General features: G+C 42.1%; 1 protein-coding gene across 1 annotated transcript; it reads left to right on the plus strand.

Moving 5' to 3' along the window:
* The first annotated feature begins 3,406 nt into the window (after window positions 1-3,406).
* Window positions 3,407-23,755, plus strand: ACD (ACD shelterin complex subunit and telomerase recruitment factor). The gene is made up of 14 exons (XM_055000261.1): window positions 3,407-3,876; window positions 5,205-5,334; window positions 6,473-6,597; window positions 7,371-7,461; window positions 11,894-11,973; window positions 13,283-13,327; window positions 14,012-14,046; window positions 15,297-15,469; window positions 15,837-15,927; window positions 17,421-17,492; window positions 18,530-18,610; window positions 20,389-21,179; window positions 21,637-21,716; window positions 22,237-23,755. The coding sequence occupies exons 1-14, from the start codon at window positions 3,407-3,409 to the stop codon at window positions 22,295-22,297; spliced, it is 2,325 nt and encodes a 774-aa protein (XP_054856236.1). The 3' UTR covers window positions 22,298-23,755.
* Window positions 23,756-23,831: the final 76 nt, after the last annotated feature.

The raw sequence follows: 23,831 nt of genomic DNA on the forward strand, positions 1-23,831 counted from the left end.
ACTCAGAATTTTTTTAAAAAATGGGAATGGGAGGGAGTTTCCATGTTGCTAAACGTGCCTAGTAAATTATTCTTTGTTTCAGAAAGATTTCGTCTCTGTGCTCAGCTTTATGCTTGTTTTAAAATTCTCTTCTACTATACCCTATGGCATCTCTTTCATTGAATGTCCTAACTGTGGTTCATTATTATATTGTATTTCACTTGCACTGTGTAATCCGCCTCGGACCTTAGTAAAAAAGGCAGACTATAAATCATCATCATCATCATCATCATCATCATCATCATCATCATCATCATCATCGGCTCTAGGTAAATGAAATGATCCTTCTTGGGTTGCACCTTTCCCATCTCTGCTTTCTCTACTGCCTCACTGAGCCAACAGTTACATCTGCCGTGTCTTCATTTTATTATTTTGCGTAGCACAAATACACAAGTTAGGGATGTGGTTTGAAGACCGAGGTTGGCTTGAGGACTGTTCTCAGCTCAGCTTCGTTACCATTCAAGGTTCCCCCCCCCCCAATCTTTCCCACACCACTGCTGAGATGCAGAAGGGAACAGCCGCATCTGTACCAGTCATGCCAAGCGGCATCACCAGCTGATGAGCTGTGGGTCAAGGAAGGGTGGGAGCTGATGTCACTGAGCTGTGCCATATGCTGTAGGCCATGGCACTGGGGTAACCATCTGGACTGCATGAATGAAGGGGGATAAGCTAGGCTAGGAATCTCCTCCTCTGTGTCTCTGAATCCACCTCTCGGAGTACAGCTCAAACAGGGCTGCTTCCCAGCTCACACACAGCAATTGCCCAAGGCTTCTGGCTTCTTGGCTCAGGGGTCTCTAGCATATGGACCTTATTCCTGCTTCCTGCAAAAGTTGCCAGTGCCTGGTTGCCTGTATCTATAGCTACTTTTTGGGGAACAGTATGTTGTCTTGTTGCAGCTTAGTGCTTTAGCAACTCACATCATGAAGGCCAGTGTGTGTATGTGAACATATGCATTGTTCCTGGTTGTGGATGACCAGTGTGGCAGGACATGGGCGGCTGTGCCAACCACAGCCTTGCTGTGGTTCGTACATGCATGAAGCCTCGTATCTTCTGTGCTATGAAAAGACTCCAGTATCTTAAAATACCAATTTGCACATTCTTCAATAACCAACAGGTGGCAATACTGCCTAAGAAATGCTTTTTGAGATGCTCTTTCTTTCTTATTGGTAACTCCTGTGCAGTAGCTGTAAAATAAGACAAGAGTGTGGTGGTACCTGACAACACTCTTTCCAGAAGGAACTTTTGTGAGTCAGAGTTCATGTCATCAGAGGCATGAAATGTTCAGCTAGTAGGCAGATATGTTCATATTCAAAGCAGCAGACAACAGAAAGATGAGGGATAGCAGGGAAGTTGTCACAAAGGGATTCTGTCTCATGAAAGCTCATACTGGAAGAAATGGTGCTACTCTTTAAGGTGTCACTGGACCAGCTGCCCATGATGGCTCAGTGGCCAGGGACATTTCAGTGTCTCTGTCTAATGACCACGAGCAAAACTTGATCTAATAAAAGTTGCTTATATCATCTTCCTTCATTGGAATCTTGGTGGTGGGGGTGTGGAGGTTTAGCCTAGGGCTGAGATGGTCATTTAGTTTTGCATTAATCCTGACAATTCTGAACTGACCTAAGGAACATGCCCGGGCATGTGGGATCTGAATGCATTGTGTGAAATCAGCCAAGTTGTCTCCACTGTCCTTTTATACCTCCAGGCCTTTTTTTAAAAAAAGTCTGTATTTGTGTACTCTTCCTACCTATTCAGGCTTGCTCCCTCTTGCAACAGGAGATACCTGGCAGGCTTGTTTCGGTGGAGAGTATATCCGTGGTCCTAGTGGATTTCACACGCAAGGAGTGCTGTGCTTATTCATTTACACATTCTGGTATGCACCTCTGCATCTAGTGACCCACTAAGGCACAGGAGTCAAATTCAAAAGAACTGGTGGGCCAGATCTCCTATCTAGGAGAGGATCAAAGGATTGGGCGCACACACACACCCTGCAAGATTTCTTCACCTTTAGCAACTGCACAGAGAACAGGAACTGGGGTGTGTGCATAAAACTTCACTGTGCTTTGTATAGCTTCAGAGCAGCCTTCTTCATCCTGGAAAGCTTCAGCTTTTTTCAAATTCTAGCCATGTTTGTCTGTAAAAATAAAAGCTATCATTTAAAAAAAAATCTGTCCTTTTCACCTTTAATCTGGCCCTGGGCATGAAAAAACTCAGAGCAGCGCACATAGTCCCTTTCTTTGGATGAATCCCTTAGCTGGGTCACAAGAGTTGTAAACAGCAGGGTCAAAATGCCATGCAAACCCCTTGAGCCTTCTTTATAAGAAATTCAAAGGCATGGGGAGATGTACATCACGTCCACTCACAGCGACAATATCTCAGCCTTTGCAAAGCTATTTTAGCTCAAGCAAGGATAGGGTTAGGTTAGCTCAAGCAGTGTTTCCAGTGAAACCTCAAAGGGCAGGCTCCATTTTGAAATTTCACCTGCTAGAGTCAGCATTTCTCAAGGTGCCAGAAGGTTCCACACATGCTGAATAATGCACTTTAGAGATCGTTTGCAAGTGGATTTTCCCATTTCGCACAATATTTTTATTTATTTACTTATTTATGTTATTTATAGTCCACCTTTCTCACCAAGCCTCAAGGCAGATGTGAGTCAGTACAGTCCATTTCAAAAACATTTCAATACATGTATAACAGGGTATACACCTGCACATCTGAAAAGATTTAAAACCAGCAGAAATCCAATACAGAGCTGAAGAAATGCTGATAATAGAGCACAAGTAATTCTAAGATTGACTTATTAAACAACATAGGATCTAGCCAGCAGGATTATACTTACAGCAATAGCAGGAAATGCTATATTGGATTTCTGCTAAAGTTACGTCTTTGTAAACTTGCATTTATTTACCCTATGGCACGGTTTACTGAAATGTCCTTGATATTGACTGTACGAATGTCACACTATGTAATCCGCCTTGAGTCTCAGGGAGAAAGGCAGGCTATAAATGACATAAATAAAGAAAAATAAAATATCCCTTTACTGATGCATCTCTTTGATGCACCAATGAAGTGGTAAAGTCTGTAGGCACTCCATATCTGTTTACCGATGCATCTCCTATCCGTATATTACTGCCCTCTTGAATAATTCCGTTTTTGCACAGTGGGAGCTTTCCTAATCTTTTCACGTAGGCCATTCATTCCAGAAGGTGGGGGCCGCCACAGAGAATGCACGTGTAGGGGGCAGCTGTTGATTTTGCCCATATGCATGGTGGCACCTACCGAAGCCCCTGTTCAGATGAGCTAAGCTGCCCCGGTGCAACAATCCAGATGCAAAGTGGATTGAAAGGGCATGACTCAGAGCGTCTGAATGCAGCCTAAAAGCTGCTTCCATGGTCGTGCGAACGCCTATCTTGTTTGCCCAGTTTGCAAGGCGCCGCTCTCCACCCTGCGAGTCCCCGCCAGCCGCAAGGGGCGCCTTGCTCAGCGCGAGCCTGAAGTCCTGGGCAGGCTAGGCGCTTTATTTAGGAACTCTATCAGCTGTTGTCGGTTTCGCTTCCTGCTTTGCAGAGGTTCGCTTGCAAGATCTGTGCTGGGGAAGGGAGGCTCTGATCGCCCGGCGTCTCTCTTTGGGCTGCAGCGCCTTGGATTGTCGGTGGAAGGGAAGAGCGGGGCAGAGACCCGGGAATGCGGCTTTCTTTCCACCCGCGGAAGGGAGCGACTCGGCGCAGCTCGTGGCCGGATTTCAGGCGCTCCCATGAGTCCAGGGCGGTCTCGGTATCCCTTGCGGGCGCGCAAGTCACCATCCCGGCATTTGCGCTCCGGTGCTCCAAGTCAGGGGTAAGTTTGCAGATGCCCGGGGGTAGCTGGCGTGGAGCGGGGAGAACGTCCAGGAAAATGCAAAAAGGGGGTGAACGAGCGAGCATCGGGGCTGGTGTCGAACCCGCGGGCGTTTTGGAAACTCCGCTTGGAGGGCACGATTTCTGATTCCACCACTGGGCGATTCTCCTCCGAGAATCTTGTATCTGGTTTGGCTTTGGACTGTGCCTGTGCGCATGCAGTTGCCTTTATTGGGCCAGACCCTTGGTCTGTAGGTCGGGGGTGCCTACTCCGACTGATAGCAGTTCTCCCGGATCTTGGGTAGGAGTCTTTCACATCGCCTGCTGCCTAATCTTTGTTAACTCCAGATGCTGCTTTTAATCCCTTTTGTTTTGGGTGTAATTTGGTGCGCCCTGACCTGGATAGCCCAGGTGAGTCTGATCTGGTCAGATCTCAGAAGCTAAGCAGGGTCACCCTTAGTTAGTAATTGGATGGGAAACCTCCAATGAAGGCCAATGGCAAACCACCTCTGTTAGTTTCTTGCCATGAGAACCCTGCCAGGGTTGCTATAAATCAGCCATGACTTGACGGCACTTTCCACCATCATAATCTGGTGCATTTCTTGAATGATTCATTTATTTCAATGGAATATTATCTAAGTAATGTGGATCCACAGCTGACTTTGGAGGTGAGAAGGTTTTCTCTTTATTTCTTTTGTCTGATGCCCATCACACCCTCACCCCTGGAAACATGTTGATGAAGAGATGCTGGAAATGGCCTTCTTTCATTTGAGTTTGCTTTAGATTGCTTGGGAATCTTGCATTTGTGGCTATAAAGTGAGCTTCTAGGCCTTGAAAGGCTATTTTAGCCTTGTGCAATTAAAGTGCAAATGAAGAATATTTAGATACATTTGCATGAAGTGCGTAACTTATTCCAAATTCCTGGTTTGGTCTTCAGTGATGCAGAATTTGGCTTTCATTTTCCACTGTGTATGCTCAGCTTGGAATATGTTGTGCCGGCATATTTATGACTTGGTGAAGCAGTGCTTGGTATCTTTATGTGACAAGAAACTGCTGTTTCATTTGAAACGAAGAGGCACCAGCTCAGGGAACATGTTACAAAATTAGCTGAAAAGTTGTCCTGAGTGTCTTTTTAGAAGCTACCTGAAGCCATCTGAAGAAACAGCCAGGGTTGAGGTCAACCCTGGTTGAGGTTGAGGTCAACCCTGGTGCAAGCTCCACAGGGTTTGGGGTTGTTTTTTCTGCTGCTGAGATTCAGCCCTGCCTCTTCACTCTGATAGCAAACCTCTGCAGTCCTCTGACTTCATCATTTAACCCTTATTTTTTCAGATTAGACAATGAGGACAGACAGACAGACAGAAACCAGCCCAGCTACTTAGAACCTTGGATTGTGAATCTTCTGTTGCAGTACAATGAATCAGAAGCCAGGCCAGAAGGACAATTTGGACAAGTCTTAAAGGTGAGTTAAAAGGACTTTTTCAGCTGTGATGATGGAACTCTTTATCAACACACAGAGGGGCTTGTATTTCGTGCGCCTCTCGTTCTGGATGATTTCGGTCAGACCTGATTCGGATACAGGCGTACACTTAAGAAGCCCTAAGTGTTTCGTTAGCTTTCTTGAATCTAATCATTTAACTCAGGCAAAAGGTACACCACAAATAACATCTTAAGTTTGTTACTATTGTGTACAAGTAATGCTATTACAGAATCTCTGCTTCCATTCTAAGCCTATATTATTAAAACATGATTATTCAGTATTTTTAATATTAGCTTAATCAACAGAAAATCATACCATCCATTATAACACAACAGATCAATAAAGGAGAGCAATTACAGGCATCCAAGGAAGTATCATACCCAAAGGTAATTGAATCACAGGCAAGGAGCCCCTTCTAGGAAGAAACTCACAATCAGTTAAGCTTGTTGTATTTATAGAACCATTTCATAACAATAACTCACTGTCACTCTTGAAAAGGGCTCTCATTCTTGGCTCTTATCTTAACCTTGTTTGGTGTTTGAAGTTTATCTGTATTTGAAACATTTTCTCAAAGTTCATTCTTGCAGCATTTTATCTTCACAATATCTGTGTAAAATTAGTGAAACATGACTAAACTTAGTCCTCTGTGCCACATGACAAATGCAGGTCTGTTTGAAATTTTGGAGGAAATGTCCTCTACAGCAGTGGTTCTCAATCTTTCATATCTTATCTCCCACCAAGCACTCAGTCAAAGAACCTGGTTGCACTTTTTCTGAGAAGGACACTTAAAGGCTTATAGGCATTGTTAATACTAGCATGTCCAAAGATCACAGATGGAGAATTTGTGGCAGATAGGGTTAGTAGGAGATGGCACATCACTCTTTCAGGTGGACCTGAGGGAGACTACATTCTTAATAATTGTTATAAAAACCCTGCATCCCAAAAATGGAACATGTACTACCACTGCCTGTAGCATTTTCAGATTTAGGAGTCTTATATGTGACTCCTTCTCCTTAAAAAAAAATTAATGGGGTCTATGAGCTTTGGGTCCCTGATTTTTGTGATGTGTGTTGGAAATGCTTGCTCTTATTATTGTTGTCTTCCATAAATTTTCCACTAGGTTTTGAATGAGGCAAGCACTCCTGATCAAAATGGGCAGGAACCAGCAGCTATTGTGCACATTGCCGATGGACGTCACTACATCCAAGCAGTGGTTCCAGCTAGAGCCATTCAGACAGCAAAATGGTAAGTGTGAACTTGGCTTTGCATTCTCAAGTGATGTGGAAAAGGTTCTGTGGTTTATTCTCTTTCTTGGAGGTTATTACGGTTGAATTGAATTGAAAAGCAATTCAATCAGCCAATAAACAATGCTGTGTGTGTATTATGTGCCGTCAAGTTGCTTCTTTATGGTGACCCTTTGAATGAAAGACTTCCAAAATACCCTATTGTTAACAGCAGTAGGATTAGGTTTACAAACCTGGAAAAACAATGTGAACAGGAAAATAAGGCAACAAAACCTGTTTTTAAGGCATGAAAGAACATAAAGAAGAGTTACAAAGAGCAGATTGCAATAGAAAGGGAGGTGATACATATGATAAACATTGCAGTGGATTACAGTACTTAACTGAAGCAACCTGCTGTACTGTTCCATATTATGCTACTGCTCTAATCCCTTTGTCATAATGCCGTCCTGAATTTTTTTTTTGCACATTCTGCAAACTTATAGAAGTGTGGAGATTAGTTTGGGTGCATTGGTGTTTGAAACAGCCTATGGTACATGTCACATATGTCTTCAATGCACATACTTCATTTTGCTATCCTTGTTTGAGTTTTTACACATCTCGGCGGAAGGGAATTTATGGGTAATATGCACATATAGCTAGAGACATGTGAAGGAGTACGTCACATAGGACATATAAGCTCAAGTCTTATTCCTACAGCATTTTACAAATATAGTTTGCATGTGGTCTTATGTAAATCTCTGTGACAATGCTTTCCCCCCTCTGTTTCTTTCTTAGCTTTCCTCCGCAGTCTGGGTTTTCCAGTATTCTTGGCCAGTTCATTGTCCTCCAGAATTTTAGAGTGTGTGTTAAAGAGGCAACCAAAATGGTAAGGCACACGATACTCTGGATATGTTTTTGTATATGGTTTTTGAAACCAAGTGCATATGCTCTGTATGTGATTTTTTGCTTTTAGAAAATTCTGGTCCCCATCATGGAATTTTGCTACCAAGTAGAGGTTGCTGTGTTCCTGTGTTCCCAGCAGCCTCTTTCAGTCTTCAGAAAGATGATTCCTGGGGTCATAGGACCTGCATGGATAATCAGCTATGATGAGGAAGGCTGCAATGAGGAAGGGATGAAATTGCTGCCTTTTGTAAGAGCAGCTTAGCTGATTGGAGGACAGCTGGTTTCACCTTGTTCTGTTCTCACTGCAGCCCCGACCTGTTTGTCTCTGGGCCAAGCTACACATGACGAATGACACTTGAACGGCAAGTGGATTGAGTGGAGGGCAAGTGAACAGGGAGAAATACACTTGCCGTTCAAGTGTCATTCGTCATGTGTAGCTTGGCCCTCTGTGAGTCCCATGACCGCAGGGAACCAAAGGGGAAGTGTGGGAGTGAGAAAAATCTGCATGCACGGATACATTCCAGCAGGATTTGAGTCCAGTGGCACTTTAGAGGCCAACAAGATTTTTAGAGTGTAAGCTTTCAAGAGTCAAAGCTCCCTTCTTCAGATATTTCGACTTCTCAAAAGCTTACACTTTGAAAATCCTGTTTGTCTCTTAGGTGCCACTGGGCTCAAATTCTGCTTTTCTACTGTAGACCAACATGACTACCCACTTAAAACAATCTTCATGGAAGGATACATTCCACTGACAGATGGCTGAATCCAAGCGAATGGAATTAAAGGTTTCAGTAGTCTATTAAAAAATACACTAAGTGGGCTGAATTATGGAAAGTATAATGGCATGATTTTCTGGGCAAGGGAAGGTTGGCTAGCCAGGCATCTCCATGGCGTGAAATTCCTTACGTGTTCTTAAATGCTCATAACTTGATATAATTTACCTTTTTTTCCTTATAGCAGATGTCCTGCCCATTGAGGATCATCTGGCATCTACTTTAGATGCCCAACATTTTTTTTTTAAAAAAAAACAGGCTTTAACTGAGGGGTTCTTTAACTGAGGGGTTCTTTAACTGAGGGGTTCTTATTGTGTGGTCTACTATGGATATTACTTTAGACTGATGGATGCTTTATGTTGTTATAAGACTTGTTTTACACCTTTTTACTATTGATGTTTTAATATTGATATTGTTTTCATGATTTTATTGTATTTTTACTTGTGAGCTGCTTTGAGTTTTTCTGGAGAGGCAGCATATACATTTCCTTAAATGTAAATTTATTAACGTCAGTGTGGTGTACTGGGTAGAGTATTAGACTAGGATCTGGAAGACTTGGGTTTGAGTTCCCACTCTTCCATGGAAGTTCACAGGTGACCTTGGGTCAGTCATTCTCGCAGTCTGCCCTACCTTCACAGGATGTTGTGAGGATAAAATGAAGGAGGGGATAATGATGTAATCTTCTTTGGATTCTTGTTGAGGAGAAATGCAGGGTACAGTTATCTAAATAAAAAATTTGTTTAATAAACTACAACTCTTAAAAGATCAGGCCAGAAAAAATGGATTTTTACAATCTTAGCATCTAAATAGTAACATATTAGAACCCTCCCTTCTACTTTACATACTTCTGCAGAAATTGGGAAGGCAATGTAATTCTAAGAGACCTGGTAAAATTTGAAATGTTAAAAGAAAGTATGGGTACTATGGAGCACAAGAGAAATATATATAAATGTGGGATTTGGGCATAATGACATTTAAGGGAAACCGAGAAGATCTTCATAGGAAAATCTGTGGCTGTATCCTTGAAAATGAGCCATTGTTATTTAATTTAACTCATTTAAATTGTGTTTTTAATAACATTCTCTGTAGGTGGCATCTGATACCATCCAAGCTAATGTATCAAAAACAGTTGGAAATGTGGAGTATCGGGAAATGATTTTTAGCGTCACAGGCAGACTTTTTAAAAGGAAAAGTTTTGTTCATGGAACCAAGAAGTTTATCTTAAACAGTTGATAATCTTGTAAGGATGTATCAAGGACATAGTAGGAAAAAAGGGGAGATCTAGAAATTACTGAACTTTTTAGCTGTGGTATATATATCTGTATTGTTTTAAAATGAAAATATCTGAAGCCCCCTAATTATTCAGAACATCCCAGTTTTAGTTTAACAAAGTTGCTAACACTCTGGAAAGGCAGCTATCAAACAGCTTTCAAGCAAAAAGACAAATTTGCCACACTTGTTTCGTTAACAGTGCCTGGCCTTCTCAGCCAATAGGATTGCACGTTCCAGTTTGGGGGAATTCCCGGAGATTTGGGGGCAGTGCCTGGGGAGGGTGGAGTTTGGGGAGGCAGGGAAGTGAATGCCTGGAGGTTGGTAAGTGGTGGTTTGGCCTTCTGAGGCCTGGTAGGCCAGCCCCTGTGAGAAAGCATTTGGTGGGAGTTTCTATTTTTTCCCCCTTTTGTTTCCTGTAACATAGGCCAGGCTGGTGTTGGGGGAAAAGGGTTGCTATGATCTTGGTTTAGACCATGAGCCCAGAAAGAAGATGGAGAGGCAGGGATGGGACTGAAGCGCAACTTTCATCTCCTCACAAAAAATGGCGGGAAAATTTGTGATCGCTTCAGTCAGGTTCGAGTGAGCAAGTGTGTGTGTGTGTGTGTGTGTGTGTGTGTGTGTGTGAGAGAGAGAGATTTCACAGACTTCTGAGGGTGCTTGCCAGGATCACAGTCAGTATTTGGGTCTTGGCTTTCTTGGTTATTCCGGGCATGCTTTAGTTACATGCAAAAAAAATTCTGGGCTTTTGAGTGCCTTCCATTTTTGAGGTGCTTGTGGGCCGACTCATTTTCGTATTTCTGCCCCCTTTGTTGTCATTCTTTAGGAGGAAGCTGAAGATGATGTTATTTGGAATTGCTTTTAATTAACTTAATTTTTCTAGTTACTGGTAGTCTTAAACTGGTTTTTAAGTTCTGGGTTTTTTTTAAGTGTATTTTTATTATTGTGTTTTTAAATTCTGTATTTTTAGTATTGTTATTTTATTTCTCTTGTAAGCTGCATGGTAGAAAGGAGGCTAATAAATGTTTTAAATAAAATAAATATTCACGTGGTTAAAAATGGCCTTGAGAAAGTGCACTGCTATGGGAAAGTAGTTAATTATATACATCCTAAAAATGGCAGCTGGTATGGTCTGTGTGTGTACACGCTAGGGTTGCCAGGTCCAGGTTGGGAAATTCCTGGAGATTTGGGGGGTGGAGCCTGGAAAGGGTGAGGTTTGGGGAGGGGCTTCAGTGGGGTATAATGCCATAGAGTGCACCCTCCAAAGCAGCCATTTTCTCCAGGGGAACTGATCGTTGTCATCTGGAGATCAGTTGTAATTCTGGGAGATCTCCAGCCACCACCTGGCAATGCTAGTATACACACAAAACCCGGACTCTAATCCCTGTTTAGCTGTGCAGGCCTTGGACAAGTTGTTTGCCCTTAGTCTTCTATTTATTTAGAAGATTCTATTCTCAAAGTTAAAAAAAATAACCACAGAAAGAATTAGAACAAGCCAGGGGCACAAAACAAGTTCAGCAGCCTAAAATGATAGGCTAATCTACTTCACAGGTTATTGAAAATCAACAGCTGCCTGAGATCGTCAGAGAAAAGGCAGAATAAAAAATGCAACTGAAGAGCTTAAATGCTTGTTCTTTCTAGGTATTTTTGTTGTTAAATAATTTCCCACCTGAGGTCTTTTTGAAAGGCCATTTTATATTCTTATGACGGTTACAGTTTGGCAGAGAGGCCGAGTATATATATTTTAAATAAATGTTGCAGTCACAGTCATGGCAAGAATATAATTGTCTGTGTTTGCTTAGTGTATCTTTATTAGGATATCTTAAGAATGTGGATTTAGAAGATGAACTTAGAATTTATTTTGTTTGATAGCTACAGCTTGAATCTACATTGCCTTTTCCTGGAAAAAATCAGTTCTCCTCCTCTATAGAGCAATAAAAAAAAGATTTGGGACTGCTCGTTAACGTCTAAGCTAATATACTGTAAATGCTGAAACTTAATTTACTGTAACAGATTTTATTGAGAAATGAGCGTTATTTGTAATGCACCGGAATAACAAATTTCAGGATGATGTTCAGCCCTATGGTCTTCTTGCTGTCATTATTTTTTTATTTTTAATTCTTGATAAAATATAGGGAATGACTCTCCCTTTTATACTATGAAAGACCAATGCATTGAGGCCCACCTGCCTCCCTTCTCCCATTATCTCTGCCTTTTAAAATTTTTCTGAGGGAGAATTCTCCAAGGCCTGATAGTTCCTGCTTCTGATTAAAGAAGCTTCCAATACAGGGAAAATATCTCTTGTCAGTTGTCATATTGAGGGCTGAGCCCTCATCAGGGAATGACAAGGTTAATTGTGCTTTCTTTCACTTTCAGGAGGACAGCGGATTCTACCTAGAACTCAATTGTTTCCGTGTGACGTCCATGAAGAGAAGGGCAATGAGGCAGCAGGATTGGTAAAATAACGTTTCTGCATTCTGTTACGGAGAAGGGAAGAGCATAGAACAAAACACAGACGGGTTGTGAACAAACCTGCATGAATTTGCTTTGTGATTTAGTTAAACCAGGAAAAGAATATGGAGCCAGGCCTTAGAATGAATTATGTACTATTTTTATGACCCTACCAAACAGTATATATGTATTATATTTTGACATAGTGCGGTAACTTTGTTGGCCTGTCAAAGACACAGAAATTTAGAAGAGACAGGTGAAATAAGAGTTGCTGTAGCATAGTGGCTAAATGGTTGGGCTGCAAATCAGCACTCTGATGGTTTAAATCCCTCTAGTGCCACGCACACAGTAGGTGGCCTTGGGTAAGCCACTCACACCCAGCTCCCCAGCTGTATTGTGGAAATAATAACAACACTGACTGGGCACGAATCTGTCTAGAAGAGCGGTATACAAGCACAGTTATTATTAATAAATGGTCTGTGCACCTGGAGACAGACAACAGTTTTTGAGAGAGAGATTTTTGCTTCCCGTGGTATATATACATTTTTTATTCCTACAGTGTCACTGGCAAACAAGCTTTGCAGCTCTGCAGCAGTTTTTGTTGTTTTAGTTGAAAGCAGCCATGAGGTCATTGTTTGGCCGGGGGGGGGGGCGGGAATTGGATCACCATCGTGATACTGGGAAAGGAGAGTTAACTCTTTCCTCTGAGCAGCTGCCCCCTACCTCATTGGCCCAGCAAAGGAAAACATAGAGGTACCATATAGTCACCATGTATGTTTCCTCAATGAGATGCACATTGTTCCAATAGGATGGTAGTTTTGAATTTTACACTCAGTAGTTTCCAAGTCTACAGCCAAAAATATAAGCAAATTGTGTAATTGGAGAAAAAAAATACAACTTGCATAATAAGAGTTTGGATAGGATTGCTGCATTCTTGGCTTTGGAGGGACAGATGCATATTGTGCAGAAGGCGAAATTCCTATCACTTGGCTCAGCTTCGAGGTGCTATTGGAAATTTAACTCTATGAATGTTTAGGGGTTGGGTGTTTTTTTTTTCCCAAGCTACAAATTTGATAGATGGGGGAAAATGAGGCAGGGAGAGTTTCTAGGGATTTGGTAGCTATTACCACATCCTTGGAGTAATAACATCCTGCAATTTGTAGAGAGATTACATTCAAACAGATTTCTGGACTTCTTCCTTAGTAATTTTCTATTCAAAAAGCATCACTGGCTGAGTACAGGTTGACCTTCCAGGGCAGCAGTTTTGTTATCTGAAGGTTTTGACTACGGTGAATAAATGCCTTCTTCTTACAGCAATCGGGAGCCATCAGTGCTGCAAAAGATAAAGGAACTGTGGCTGTAAGTACACCATTCAGCCATTGCTCATTTCTCCTTGCATTGCCTTCTCACCATGGTACTCTAACCTTTTCAGCCCAGGGCCCACCCCTAACTGCAGCTTGTTTTATGGGATCAACTAATTGTTTATCCACACATGCCAGTTTTCTTGCTTTGCTCTGAAGGGCAGCCAGATGGAAGGGAAGACAGAGCTTCTGTATCTTAGATAAATTCTCTCTTTGGCATAACTGTTCAAGTTACTGGAGTCCTCTGCTCTTTTGTCTCTTGCAAACATTTGGGATAGGCAGAGACATCGTAATTATTCCTCATGCAGACTGGGCTACAATCATTTTTTAATTTTTATTTACTTATTTACATTATTTATAGTCTCACTGACATTCAAGTTAGATTGCATAGTGTAAATCAATGCAGCCAACTGGATGGGATGCCAGATAAGCAATATAATTAGGATGCAGAAATTAAAATAAAGTAAAAAAAAACCTGGAACAAAGCTGAAACAAAGCATAAGTATTAATATAGCATATTCGGCAATGCAGAAATGACATAATAAAAATCAGTGGGAAATAGAATAAATAGGATGTGTGCAGGAGTTTTGAAGGTAACAGACATGGAAGGGAGGAGGGCAGATAGTTCTGTAAGCCTGCTGAAGTTTCTGACTCTGGTTTTTGCCTTGTTTGCATGTTTCAGGAGAGGCTTTGCTCTGCAGCCTTTGCCCAGCTCAGGTATGGTGTGGTGAGCATCAGAGGTTTTTCTCTCTGTGACATACTAGTAACAATTTGTGGGAGGGGCTGTTTTAGTACAGAATGAATTCCTGTTAGTCTTCCGAAGTTCTGGTAGTGTATAGTTAATGTACTCTTTTTGCCTGCATTGTTGTTAAAATTGATTGTCCACAGCTGCCACAAACACAGTTTGTTTCATACCAGCATGTCCCCTCTTGCTTCTACCCCTTCCCTCATGCATGGAGCACAGTTGAAAGCTTCCTGCCTTGGGAAGCCTTGAATTGAACTCTAATCTATTGGTTCAAATGCTGGTACCTAGGCAAATGGGAGTTTGTTTCTTCCCCACAAACTGAGATTAAGCCAAAGTTTAGAATCCTGTTTATTGTATTTTGGGGCGTAACAGCATGTTGGAGCTTGTTTCTAGGCTTCCCAAACCAGGAAGCCTTTTATTGTGTTCTGTGTAAGAGGAGAGGATAGAAGGGGAGTGGTGGTTGGAAGCACACCAAGCTGCATTCACATTCATCACTGACAGCGTTGTCATGATATTGTCTCTCTCTTTATTTTCATTCATCACCGAGAATTGATTGGTGCTTGGGATAAGGAGGAATTCTCTGTTGCATGCTTGTAGTGATATGGCACCTTGGCTTTGTCCTTTTTGGTTTAGCCTCTGGATCTCTTATTGCAAAGGTGTTCCACTTGTTTATTGCAAGACTCCCTTCTGATTTGTCTTTTGCTTATCTTACAGTTCTTTCACCTCATTTGTTATTTTTAAAACCTGCCTACCTAAAGGCCAGTGCAGTTTCAAAATACCTGATGCAAGCATGTTTCTACCTTTTTACTTCTCTAATTAGTCTAGTGATTCCATCTATTTTGCTTTCATTTAGCTGTAAAATGTGTAAAATTTATGGGCCTCTTGTGCTTAAGCAAAAAACAAAAGTCACATAATAGCTTTCATTAGAACCACCCCAAATGACACAAAACAGCATGCAAGCTTTAGAGTTCTCCAGGACTCTTCATCAGGTTGGATGTTTTAAAGGTTGGGCGGGGCGGGGGGAGGGAGAAAAAGTATGTCTCAGGCCATGGTCTTAAAGGCTTTGTCTTAATAGATATCCTGTGTGAAATGCTGAGTAGGTATGCAGACTTGAAATGTGCTGGTGTGGCATCAGGTTGCTCCCTTGTCCTTCTGGAAAGAAGCAGCACAAAAATTGGAAGCATCCCTCTCTTTACTTATGTGCTTTCCTTTTCCTGTTAAGAGCCGTCATCAGTTTCAGAAGTACTGAGGGAAATGAAGCAGGATAAGCTCAGCACCCTGAAAAAAAACATTGAGGATTGCCTCAGTTCAGTGGACCCCAGAAACCTGTTGGATGCAGAGCAATTAGCTGTATATCCTGACACCAAATGGCAGGTGGAACGCAAGCAAGATAAGGTCTGTCTTAATGCATTTTATGCCTCCTGACTGGACATCCAATTGGAGGGACGTGGTGGAGAGAGTGAGACTTCTAGGGATTGAGGAAGGGGGGCTATGGGCCTTGGGCTTCTAGTTAGTGGGAAGAGTGTGTTAGAATAAAAAACATAACCAAAAAGCCACGCTAGTGAAGTGTTTATCCCTGAAGAGAAAGGGGGTGCTGGATTTGGCAGTTTTTCAAAGCAGGGTATCCAGTGAAATCTCTATGTTGTCATCAAGTGGGGAAATTATAACCATCACTGAGCACACTACGGCATTGATTAAGAGTGTATGAATCTAATGTGTTACGTGTGGGGAGCAGAAACTAGTTAACAGCTTTCTATTTCAGGTGCAGCGCCAAGACATCTTCACAGTCCCAGCCAAGCTCCTGGTGATTGGTGCAGAAGATGAGGCAGTTCTTTCCAGTTCTTACCCACCAAGTGAGTGCTAATGAGCTCTTTTCTTTGCCAGACTGTGAGGAAGGTTACTCCAGATGGTGGGTGAAGATTCAGTTTTTAAAGATCCTTACTTTGAGGCTGTCCTTATCATTGCAGTCACCCAGTTCCATAGAATTTTATAGCTGAATATCATTGGCCATTGTCAGTAAGAAATAACAAAGCCTGGGTTCTTCTGAAGTCCTAAGGCTGAGGTTTTGTGATCAAAGAACTCTGCGGCTACACTCAGCTGCTATCTTTTGGGTTATTTTGCTCATATAGAATGGTGCAGAGAACCGTCTATTGATATATACTGGCTATTTTTGTCATCCACTTCGGTTGGACTCATGAGCAGAGTTTTATGGATTCTGTAATGTTACTGTCATTAAAATGATCACAGAGTTCTTGTACTTTCGAGTGATGACTGTGGTTAGGTTGAGACAGTACTGTTAAGTTACCCCCTCATATAAAGACCCCATTACTTCTGTTGCATTGACATCTAGCATAAATATTCTTGAAGTTACAAATTCAAAGCACCACAAGATAAATTCTGAAATCAGAACTGGGTAAGCCTAAGCTGCATTGAGTGATACTCTTATATTACGGAGACTAAAGAATACCATGCAACATAGCTTAAACTTACCCAATTCTTATTTTAGAATTTATCTTGCAGTGCCTTGAATTTGTTGCTTCAAGAACTTGTTACCATTTTTTAGTTTCCTTCTTTGTACAATTTGGAATCTACTTTTGAGTAGGTGATAGGGTAAAACCTGCCTCCGTGCATAGCTGTACATTCTGGTCACATAAAAATCATATATGAGCCCTGTGGCACAGTGTGGTAAACTGCAGTACTACAGCCCAAGCTCTGCTCGCAACCTGAGTTCAATCCTGGTGGAAGCCGGATTCGGGTAGTTGGCTCAAAGTTGACTCAGCCTTCCATCCTTCCGAGGTCGGTAAAATGAGTACCCAGTTTCCTGGGGGTAAAGTGTAGATGCCTGGGGAAGACAATGGCAAACCATCCTGTAAAAAGTCTGCCAAGAAAACGTCATGATGCGACATCCCCCATGGGTCAGTAATGACTTGGTGCTTGCACAGGGGACTACCTTTACTTTTAAAAACCATATAGCAGCTGAAGTAGATTGTTGGGGAAAGGATAAATATGCTTTTAGGATATCACAAGTTTATTTGATGGAATTGGGAAATTAGTTCCCAAGTTACATTCCAGTATGAGAGGGTCAGGTATGTGGTAATTAATGAGCTAAGAAGGAAACTAAATCTCATACCCAACTTTGCCATTAGCTAAGCTGTCAAGTAGCCTGTGGTGGATTATTATTGGCCTCTCCCCTTGGTGAATTAAACACAGGGCTAAGTCCCAAGTAGAGTGGGAAAATCAGGCAGCAGGGGGAAGCCTAGAGCCAACAGGGTCTGTGACAGATGGTTCTTGGGCATATTCCTTTTGCAGGAGTGGTACCAAGTTGGAAATGTACTTTGTCTTACAGAACCTTCTCATGTTGCTTCCGATAGCGAAAGCAGTCCAGATGATGACCACAGCACTATATCATTTATCAGTGGTAAGCAGCAACCATCATTCTTTGAACTCTGGCAGTCAGAGCCCTCTCTGGCTTTCTGTTAAGACCCCCTCCCTGGAAGCAAGCTGCATTGACCCAAAGCATTTTAAAGCCATATTTCTGTTTGCAAGTGAGCTTTTGTGGGAAGTAGAAAGCAAACGTAAAATTATTGCACATGCAATAAGAACATACAGTGTAAGTCAAGCAGAAAACCTGTCTTCAGGCTTACAGCTGATCAAAGGCTGATGAAGCAGATCAATTGGCTAAAAAATTTAATGGTCACCCACAACAGTCCCCAGCTTGGATGACATTGGCGAATATTGGATATAGCTGTCTGTGTTTTTTATTGTCCCTCTTGGCAGTAATCTGTGTAGCTATGTTTTAGGTAGTGTTCTAAAATCTGCTGATTGCTTGCTTTGTGCCATTTGTAGTCAAACCCAACCTGGGAACTGCTTGCTGTTTGTTTTTTGCAGGGGAAACCTTGTTGTGAGATGAGGATATTGAACACTGAGAAATCACAGTTGCATATGTTCCAGAGCAGGATGGGATTTGATAAAATATCCATGATTATGAATGGCTAGGTGTAGTGCCTTCACATGGGGCTAGAGAATTTCGAGAAGACCCTTTGTTCTGCGAAGAAGCGCCCCAGAGCAACAACATTTACTTGTGGTTCAAGGCAATTCCTTGTTTGAGTAGTTTTAACTTTTCCACTTCATAAAACTTAACTAGAAACTCATGCTAGAGACATTCATTTCACCAGATCAGATTTTCCACTATCTTACTGGAAACTATTCAATTCATGATTTTCAGAGAAGTGCTCCACCTTGGTGTAGCTCAGCGGGATTCTGAAAAATTCAGGAACTGTGGCTCTGTCTTACTTTGAGTATAGTGGTGGTCTCCTTGAAAGAGGATTCCTAGAAAGTTTGGCAATATTTTAGTATATGTTGCTGTCCCCAATACTTTGTTTTGCCCTCTGTACTTCCTGTATCTTTTTGAAGTCTGGTTGCAGGAAAACCATTTATTTAAACTTTTGGTTTTAGCAGCGGAAGCTGAAACGCTTGATGGCCCCATGGAAAACCCTTGGGACATATTTCCAGGGATGACTTTGATGTCCTCTAAGGGTGAGTGCTTAAAGTGTTGCTCTTTTGCAGGAAAGAACATTTTCCCCTTTCTCTGTGCTAAATAGTTGCAGCTGTCAATCACATTTTAATCCCACTCAGGGGCTTGTTATATGGGTTTCCCTTTCCATCTTATCCTCACAACTACCCGTGAGGTATGTCAGCTCTTGTGCTTCATGCCCAAGTGGAGATTTGAATCAGGATGTCACACTAACCAGACAGTTCTTTCTGTTGGTCCTTTGAGAGAAGATGGGGCATTGTTAGAACTGTTCACAATTCTCAGGGTGAAGAAATGGCAGAGATTTACTGCATAATTTACAGATATAAATAGCATGACCTTTCAGTTTATTAAAACAAGTGTTTTCAGGTGCCTAATACTTTTACTTTTATAAGTTTAGCAGTTTATAGCTGCTAAAATTAAACTCTTCTTTCTAAAACAAAACCAGTACAGCTGAGGCAGTTGTATACAAAAACCATAAGTAAAAAAATAAGAAGGTGGCAAAATTGGTTAAGTATGGGGATGGTCCAGTCAAAGGTACATGCTGTGCTGTAAGCCCCAAACATACTTAACATTTACTAGTTTGTGACCTAATATTTTTTTAAAACCAGTTTTCTTGGAAAGGGACCTTTGGAAAAAGAAGTGCACTTTTAATTCACAGTGAAGCAAAAATGGGCAGAGGAATCCTTAGTGGCATAGTGATCCACCCTTCTTGTGACAGACCACATGACACCTGAAATAATCTCATTTTGTTTCAGCCATACTTGTTTGAGTCTAAATTATGTGCAGCTCTTATGGGGTTGGACTCAGCTGACTTTTTCACTCCATCTCATTCAGTTCCCTTTCTTCCTCTACCTTCCCTTGCACATGGTTGTTGTTCATGGAGATCCCATGATTCCTAGGATTTGGGGGGTGGGGCAGGGGGGATCCTCTTACTCTCTTTTCAGTTGAAAAGCTGCTTGGATCCAACCCATGGTTTCTGCATCCTGGTTGGAGGACACTGTCTCAATGAAGGATAGGAAACTGGCCTGGGTTGGGAGGGGGGAGAGTTCCATTTGATTTGATCCTGCGACTCTTCCAATCTGAAAGATTGAACACCCAGTCATTGTGTGTCTCAGCCACTCTTTCCCATGCGAGCAGAGGATCTTTACTTTCCTCTTCCCCAGTGTGAACAAGATCTTTTTCAGAGCCATACCATTATTATGCACCTTAGCTGCTCACTCCTGTTTGCTTCTGTCTTAGCTCATGCAGAGGCATGGCAGATGGAGCTGCATAATTAAAGGGAGAGCTCTCCAGAGCCTTTATAGTTGTTCACATTAGAGTGGAGGAAGATTAAAGATCTTGTTTTATCTCCATTTGCTGTAGGAAATGGTAGGTAGTGTTTGAACTGAAATATGGCCCTGTTACAGTTAGTTGCTGACCGGGGTTTAAAACCCTTTGCAGAGCTGAGTTCTGAAATTGTTTATAACATACAGTTGTCTTCTGTTAAGTCCTGTTTAGAACCAAATTTGGCATTGTACGGGTCAAAAAGTTTTATAGATGTGGTTCACCTGCCTAACCCACTTTTGACAGGAAATGGCACATGCAATAACCATGAATAACTTGCTGTTCTTGATGGTCTCCGCAAGGGCCAGTGTTCTTACTTGGATGTGAATTTGTTGGGCAGACACGCACTGCATGGGCAGTAGACTCTGTGTAACCTGCTGTGTTACCTTTGCACATTTGTGTGCTTTAAAACGGTTGGTGTATGTTTTGAGCATTTGCATTTTTTGTGATTTGGCAGAAATGTCAGACATGCAGCCCAGCCTTCCCAATACACAGCAGATGTTCCTTGCTAGTACTGCTGAAGAAGAGAATGCTGCAGGCTCCAGTAGCTGCACCCCAGATGGTCTGCACTCTTGTGATCCTGCACCCCACTGTAGTTCTACTCACAACGAGCCAGGGGACGTGACATCCCCATCACTGCTTCCTCCTCACAAAGAAGGCAACAATCCGGAATCCATATCTGATACAGATGGGAGCAGCATTCCCAATGGCCAGCCACTGAAGAACTCAGATTCTCATGCCAGCGCATGCTGCCTTTCTCCTGTCTGCCTCACCATCAGGAGCACCCTCCCTCCTAAGCCTTTATCTGAAGACGTGGAAGAAAATCAACCAGCAGATTTGCAAAGGGAGATGGTGATGGTGAGAGGAGCTGGAGAAAAATCCCTAGAGACCAGCAGGAAATACGGGGCACCCAAAAGAAAACAGTTGATGCCTGATGACGAGGAATCTGCCGAAACTTCCCACAGACCATGTTGCATCAGCCCCAAAGGCCAAGACTCAACTTCTGCTATGGCCTCACCAAAATTCAGTAGGCTAGATAGGCAGCGAGTGGCTCGGAAGCCACCTTTGGTATTTGTGAGGGAGAGCACGCCTAAGAAGAGCCGGATAGACGAAATTCATGTCCAGCAGCTTCAGGCATCTGCCCAATCCAGATGTGCTGGGAGGCGCCTAGAAAAAATGAAGGAGCAGACAGCCACTACTGGAAGACAAGCTGATTCCTGTGAGGGCCAGCTTGGGGGCCAAAAGCAGGTAGACCTGGATGAAGGCCACTGGTAGTTTTTAGCAAGGGGAGAGTCCAGTAATACTCCCTGTGGGTGTTGGTTTCTGGCTGGCAGTCTCAAGGGTGCGAGGAAGGACTCCCTAAGCACTTTCTTGGAAAAGCCAAATCTCTTTCCAAGTCTCTTTGCTGTATCTGCTTTTGTATGCTCTAAAAAAATTGCTGTGTGTTTTGTAAGGCCAAAGCATTGACCACATAGCCTAGCATGCATAACATAGACTCCTTTTTAAAATTCAATTCAGTATGACATGTCTAATTGTGTTCACTAATTAGAGTTGCTCCACTGAAATCCTATTTCTTTCCTCTTCTATTTACGCCCCCACCCCCTTTCTGGAACTGTTCGGGATGGAAATAGCCTCAGAAACTGAAAAGTAAAGCAAAGTAGAAACACTGTTCCAAATTCATCCCACTTCCTTTCCTCCCTTCTAGGATCGTGTGAGAAGAGCTGTTTTTCATCATGCATATCAGCCAGCAACAACTGAACTCTGCTCGCAAGTACATTCTACAAGGTCAGTTTCTTCTTTTTAACTAGCAGAATTTGATATGAAGAGGAACAAGAGAGAGATCTGTCAATGAATGGTCTCCCAAGAAGCTGGCCTGTCCAGCAGGTAAGGGGCACTGTGCCAGCTACTGCCAGGCCAGTAGAGCACTAGCTGTGGACAATGAAAGCTGCCTCTGATCCTCATTGACTATTCGCACTCCAGTGTTACATATCAGGGGAAGTAGGGCAGTGGTTCTTTAGAAAAAGCAGTCGGTTGTGGTGGTTCTTTTTTTAAAAAATCCATCAAAAACTGACCACAATTCCATTTGCTATGGGGAAAATCCTGTGCAAAAAGTTGTAAAACTATGCAAATCTCCTGAAGCCTGTAAAACAGCAGTGTCTTAATTTGGGCTCTATAGTTGCAGAGCTTGAAGCCTTTTTCATACAGGATTGCAGGCACCCTTTCTGTGACTTATTCATGGTCAGGGCCAGGCAGGATTGCTCAGCCAGTCACACATTCTCACAGTCTTCCTGTTTTTGGTTTACAGGATCTCAAGAGCACTGCTGGGATGGGCACGCTGGGTTTTCAGGAACGGGCAGAAGCAGTAGTATTAAAGGAATCTTCCTGTGCAGCTAAGACTGGATGGATACCTATATTTTACTTTTAAGATATTAAATTAATGTTGAGTAATTATGATACTTGATATTGCGTATAATGAAACGCAGGGAAAGAAAATTAATTCACTTCATGGCCTCATCCAAGGGTTCTGCCCTAAAGGGAAATCAGTTTCCTTAGGGGATAATTGGATGGCATTGCCTTCTGTGAGCATCCCCCAAACACACATTTTTAACATGTACACCTAAACAAAAAGAACTCTAGTCCGTTTCTCATTTGGTATGTCTTGAACAACAACAAACTTGTACACATGAGGGAAGCCCCTACATGTTACTTCCTATTCATTTAAAAAAAAATCACAATAGAGCATGTACTGCTTAGAAATCTATTGCTGGAAAATCATCCTTCCTCCATGGGTTGAATAGAGGCCTACAAGAATCACCATCTGAGCTTTCAACAACTGATTTAGGAAACTTGTTATATATTTGAAAAATTGTTGCTGTAGGCCTCATGGTTTATGAATGGCTCCATATGATATATAGGACCACAAAATACTGAGCAGGTACAGTATTTTAAATGAGCATGAGATATTGCATCTTCTCTGACCCCGAAGCAAACCTGTTCGTAAGATTAGATGACATACCTCCTCTGCTCCGAGCACTACCCCTCGTTCCATTTTGAGCAGAGGCTGCATGTGAGTGGGGATTTTTTTAGAGAGCAGTCCTCAATCCACTTAATTTACAGCTAGTCCCATTTATATGATTATAATTATTCAGTTTCTCTTTCCTTAGGGGAAGAAAATAGCAAGTTATTTTGCATCTTGAAAAGTGCTACACAAATTTAATAATTTTGTTTTGGCTTTCAGAGGTATGTGAATTATATCCCAGTAAGGCGTTTTGCAAGAGCTGTAGAGTATCAGGGAAGGAGCCGCCTGCTAGATTCCTTTATTGTTGAGAATACGTTCTTGTGCCGACACCAGGTTAGGCTTTGATTGATTTAATCATCTCCCCATTTCATTTAATTACAAAATATTTCATAGAGCTTACATGCTTGATAGAATGTTCTGGAGAGTAAAACAAAATTAGGAAAACAACACGGCTCTCATAGAAAATAGACTTGTCTACCCTCTTTCCAAAATTGAATGTAACTCAAACAGGGTGGAGGCTGAAATTAAAGAAATTAAAGAAAAGTCTTTGCTCCTCTCCACAAAAAAATCATGCCCTTAATGTAAAGGAAACCAGCTATTTGTGCTAGAATTTTTTTTAAAAATGTACATGCATTAGTCTCCTGGACAACACATAAGAATTTCCTCTGGGTCTAAGTGATTTTGTCTTTAGGAGTTTGGCAGTTGCATTATTCTTAGGCCAGACTGATGATAATCTGTGTGAAGAAATAAATTTTCCACCTGCTGGGCTGCTCTATGGCTTGCACATAAGCAGGCGGTAAGAAAAACCCCTCTTGTTACCTGTCCAGGGTGGGGAGGAGGAAGGTGTGGCTTCATGAGCTCAACAGCACTGATATGTAGCC

Source organism: Eublepharis macularius, chromosome 16 (assembly GCF_028583425.1).
Source record: "Eublepharis macularius isolate TG4126 chromosome 16, MPM_Emac_v1.0, whole genome shotgun sequence".
Lineage (NCBI taxonomy): Eukaryota > Metazoa > Chordata > Lepidosauria > Squamata > Eublepharidae > Eublepharis > Eublepharis macularius.

Excerpts from the sequence above, each read along its gene's own strand:
- ACD (XM_055000261.1), top strand. The coding sequence starts at position 3,407 with ATGCAGCCTAAAAGCTGCTTCCATGGTCGTGCGAACGCCTATCTTGTT. Across the intron at positions 6,598-7,370 it reads GCCATTCAGACAGCAAAATG|CTTTCCTCCGCAGTCTGGGT; the intron begins GTAAGTGTGAAC and ends TTTCTTTCTTAG. Across the intron at positions 7,462-11,893 it reads TTAAAGAGGCAACCAAAATG|GAGGACAGCGGATTCTACCT; the intron begins GTAAGGCACACG and ends TTTCACTTTCAG.